The sequence below is a fragment of the Mercenaria mercenaria genome, chromosome 9 (assembly GCF_021730395.1).
Source record: "Mercenaria mercenaria strain notata chromosome 9, MADL_Memer_1, whole genome shotgun sequence".
NCBI lineage: Eukaryota > Metazoa > Mollusca > Bivalvia > Venerida > Veneridae > Mercenaria > Mercenaria mercenaria.
In genome coordinates, this window is record NC_069369.1 from 14,902,731 (window position 1) to 14,907,826 (window position 5,096).

Genomic DNA, 5,096 nt, shown 5'->3' on the forward strand with positions numbered 1-5,096 from the left:
CAAACGGCGTTAGCTGATAAGTGTTTCATTTTACGATTCATTTTATAAACTATTCATGTAGTATAAAGGTCATATTACGATAATAATATAATGCATGGAACTTTGATATACCTTTCTATAAATTTCGAACATTGTATTAACATTGAACAAATTTATTATGTCAGCTGCTGTATTCATATTATCACTATAATTTACTTTTTACTTACTTACAAAACAGCCTATTATTTTATTAATCTTATCTTCTAAAGTTTTAACTTTTGTTTAATACTAATTAATAATTTTTTTACGATAATATTTATGCTAATTTATTTCTTACATCTTTCAAAATGTTTTAATTTTTAGACGTGATTTTTTTTATGTGTTTGCCAATTGAATCTGTTTTATATAAAAATAAGCGTTTAATCAAATATAACAGTTTCAAGTTTCAAGTTTATCATAAATAAAATCGAGATATATAACCAAGACAGTTATCTCATTTAGTCTATTTGATAAAAATTGATACGGATTTATAGTTATCTGTCACCTTGTCTTGACTCTTGCCTTTTAAATGTCCATCATTCATATAGATTTACATTTATACAGTTAATACAATTAAAAAAGGTTAAGAAAATGCAAGCTTATTTTACTGGCGTTCTTGCCTTTTTTCTTGGGATCATTCACATTACAGGTGGTTTAGTGATTGATGGCTGTCCATTATTTGGATGCAGACCAAGCGGATCTTTTTCGTTTTACCTTCAAGTTCCAAGAGAGAATGTGACTGTTAAATGGGTTAGTTCTTTTGTATTGGATCCTGTGCCGAATACACTTGGATGTGTTGCAGACAGTGTGAATATTGTATGTCCTTCTAACGGACCATTTTCTGAGGACAAGGGATACGTAAGCTTATTTGTCGAAAATGGAACTATTCGATGGCGAGACCGCGTGCTTCACTATCCTACATTACCATTGCTTGACAACTACGGCGACGTCACTGGATCTGACGGAGAAAATTTAGTGCACTATGACCGGAATGGAAAGCTTTATCCAATCATAAAGTGCTATGGGTTGAAGCCAATGTTTAGCATGCAACTTGTTGGAACCATGTATTTATTACTTGTATCTGAACAAGGTGGACTTGTTGTGAGAGACACTAATGCCATTCCTGTTGCAGAAATTTTCCTGAATGATACAGTTCAACGCTCCAACGGAACGTTTCTACCCATTTCACAACCAGTGGTCAATGGCCAAAGATTTTACTTGCTGACTGAGTTCGTCCCAGAGTCTGAGAACTTCTCCCCGTCCGTTTTGAACCTCCAGCGTTTATATGCCATTGACATCCATAACAGACCTGCAGATATCATGACAATAGCTTGGTTTTACAATTTTGAAATGGAACATACCGATATACCCGCAGACACTGTGGTGCCGAGAAGTGAAAAGATGAAATATATAATGAGCAGTATTCAGGCAAAGCAGAATCTTCTCTGGGACTATTCATCTCAGAGTGTTTACGTTTCCTTGCCACCGCCATACATGAGCAATCGACAATCAACGTTTTGGGGTTTTAGAGATGAAGGGAATTCTTCATCGCTGACAATTCGTTCACAACTTGACGTAACTCATTTAGCAACATTTGAAGCTGATTCAGATGTAAATGACGCCAATAATCGGGGTTCATATTTATGGGTCAGTACAAGTGACTCAAAATTTTGCACAGTTAGATCCGACGGTAACATATCAAGGACAATCGATATAAACTCCATTTTTGGAACAGATGTTGTAATAACATCAAAAGTAGGTCTTGTCCGAGAGAACGATACTGCAGACGACATTCTGTTATTCGGTGCGAAAGTTACAGAATCAACAGACAAATTTCGCCATGTCATTAGCGCATTTCCTAATGCAAAGTTGAATGATGTATTTTACTTCGTAGCCATAGATACATCTTCCCCCTCCGGACATATCCTATGGTTGAAAGGCTTGCCGGATACGTATGAGGTAAGTCTATGTAAATTGTTCTAATTATTTTCTCTCGGAAAAAAAATAATATAAATGTATACGTATCAGATTTGTGCTATGATGTCCCTATTATCTCACTGTTGGTGATAATCATATTACGTGTACTTGGATATATCTGCGTCTTTAAGGTTTAGACCTCGTTTGCATATATATTAACACGCTTTGTTGATCTTTAATTATAGTCATGCCAGAAAAAAAAACAAGCTCATGTTCAAAAGTGATTTCTAACACTTATTATATTGAAAATTAAATTAATAAGTAGCATAGAATGCATCCATTAATTAATAGCATAGAATGCAACCAAGTAAAATATATGACTGTTCGTGAGTATAACACCCCGTAGAGGCCGTTTTTTGTCATATCATCAGTTTTTATCTAAAGTTTTCAGTAATACATTGAAATATGACACTGCTATTTTATACAATTATCAATAAAAAACTTTCATCGATTTTCTTCTTTGCAGGTTAAAGGGCAGATAACTGGATTAAGTGGCGCTGCATACAGAGAGAAGGACCAGATTATCTTTTATGCCGACAATGGAAAATCTGCTAAAATATTTAGCATTAACTGACACATTCAGAAGATAGATGTAGCTTTATTTAACTATTATATCATAAATGCTCTTTTCAGGAATTACAGAAAAAAAATAAACAGTGAAAAAAGTCTATATGTTAAACTACTAGTTATGAAATGTCTTTTTATATAAAATCTATATGAGGATCCTTTTAAAACATAGACCATAACTAAGAAAAACAAGGCAGTCTGAAAGACAGCTAAATCCCCCACCACTGTTCATGGATGTGGGAAAGGGTAAAACTTTGACCTTTAAGCTGTGACCTTGACCTTGAACTGATTTTGGCTGACTCATGAATCTGCACAACGTCTTGATGAGGTGATCATTTTGGACCCAAGGTTTCATGGGCAATCCATTCAAGGGTTTAGGATACAGAGCTCAAACCTTTGACCTGAGTTGTGACCTTTACCTGGATTGAAAAATGGCTGACTCATGAGCCTCTGATAAGGTGATCATTTGACCCGAGTTTGATGAAAATCCTTCAAGGGGTTTAGGAGATACAGAGGGGACACAAAATGGAAGGCTCAAACATTTGACCTTAAACTGTGACCTTTATCTTGAGCCCGCATGGCTGACTCGTAAGTTCTGCACATTGTTTTGATAAGGTGATCATTTGACCCAAGTTGTATAAAATTCCTTGAAGGGGTTTAGGAGATATAGAGCGGACACGAAATGGAAGGCTAAAACCTTTGACCTTGAGTTGTGAACTTGACCTTGAGCCGGCATAGCTGATTCATCAGTTTTGCATATTGCCTTGATGAGGTGATCGTTTGACCCAAGTTTGATGAAAATCCTTCAAGGGGTTTAGGAGATATAGAGCGGACACAAAATGGAAGGCTCAACCCTTTGACCCTCAATTGTGACCTTGACCTTGAGCCGGCATAGCTAACTCATAGGTTTTGCACATAGTCTTGAGGTGATAATATGACCCAAGTTTGATGAAAATCCTTCAAGGGGTTTAGGAGATATAGAGCGGACACAAATTGGAAGGCTCAAACCTTTGACCTTCAATTCTGACTTTGACCTTGAGCCGGCATGGCTGACTAATGGGTTCTGCACATTGTCTTGATGAGGTAATAATTTGACCCAAGTTTTATAAAATTCCTTCTAGGGGTTTAGGAGATATAGTGCGGTCACAAAATGGAAGGCTCAAACCTTTGAACTTGAGTTGTGACCTTGACCTTGAGCCGGCATGGCTGACTCATGGGTTCTGCACAGCGTCTTGATGAGGTGATCATTTGACCCAAGTTTCATGAAAATCCTTCAAGAGGTTTAGGAGATATGGAGCGGACACGAAAGTGTTATGGACAGACGGGTGGACGTTCCTACATATGGATACTTATGCGGCTACTCTTTTGTTCTCTCTATTGTTCTTTTAGCCACGTAAGAGAAAAATAGCCACATAAAAGCCTTACGGAATGAATTACATCAAAGAAAAAGTACAGTTACCTATTGTTCCTATAGCCACCTAAGTAAGCAAATGTGAGCTCGGAAGGACGGACGGAAGGACGGACGGAGACCATTCCTATAACCCCCACCACTTGTGGCGGGGGATTAATAAAAGCAGGCTCAGTCTGATAGTGTCTGTTCAATAGAGGTAATGAATATGCAACACTCTCATGCCCCTTGCACCTGCCTTTGCGGAATTCTACCGTAGTAATTTTGGATAGACCCCATGAGCTAGAAATTATAATAACACTTAATGCAAGTACGGATGGACATTTTACAGCTCCCACACAGTGCTGCAATCATTAGTTATCTTTGTAAATTGATTGGAGGCAGTGCACGGTACTTTGGCTTTCATCGGAATAACATATGTTATAATGTTATTAGTGAACGAGAGAAATATATATAATGTATACAGAGATGTTATGGGTTTTATAAAACTAAAGGGAATTATTAATGGCTGACACATTTTTGCGCGCCTATAATTGTTTAGTTCTGACCATTGTTTTTTCGTTTATGACAATCCCATTATTTTAACTGGGGACCATACGCTGCTTTTCACGGAATTATACACTATTGTATCTTTGTATCTGCGGATGTCTCTAAATTGTTTTTTATTCTCGTAACATGTGTAAATGCTGAATTCTGCTCAACCCGGGGCTAGAGGGAGTGGACGGTAGCATGCATTTCCACTACCGTCCATGAACAGGCTAAATCTAACCGAGCCTGCAACATTTCATTTTTATGCGACCTGTGGAGTTTCCACTTTTTTATTTCATTGAAAAGTTTTTGAAGTAATATGTATCAGTTTAGAAAAACATTACTTCATTGTGTGTAATTGTTCACATAATAACACAAATATTAAACAAACTTCAACAAGCGTACACAATTCTACAACATGGTTGGATCGATCGTAAATGTCGCAGGTCCGGTTTTATTGCGCCTGTTCCTGGACAGGATAGTGACAATGCATGCTACCGTCCACGCTCTCTAGTCCCGGGCTGCATTTGCAGAACTCAGCAAATTTTGGTCTTTACCATCGGTGTTTACATTCTATTCCACATATTTCTTATCATTT

At 37.2% G+C, this 5,096-nt stretch overlaps 1 protein-coding gene across 1 annotated transcript; it reads left to right on the forward strand.

The window, feature by feature from the left end:
• Positions 1-526: 526 nt before the first annotated feature.
• Positions 527-2,768, forward strand: LOC123547770 (uncharacterized). The gene is made up of 2 exons (XM_045335024.2): positions 527-1,977; positions 2,462-2,768. Exons 1-2 carry the CDS (start codon positions 610-612, stop codon positions 2,567-2,569), a joined length of 1,476 nt encoding a protein of 491 aa, XP_045190959.2. The 5' UTR covers positions 527-609; the 3' UTR covers positions 2,570-2,768.
• Positions 2,769-5,096: the final 2,328 nt, after the last annotated feature.

Bases quoted from the DNA above. Each gene is read 5' to 3' on its own strand.
- LOC123547770 (XM_045335024.2), top strand. From the start codon at position 610: ATGCAAGCTTATTTTACTGGCGTTCTTGCCTTTTTTCTTGGGATCATT. The intron at 1,978-2,461 runs GTAAGTCTATGT...TCTTCTTTGCAG, and splicing joins GCTTGCCGGATACGTATGAG to GTTAAAGGGCAGATAACTGG.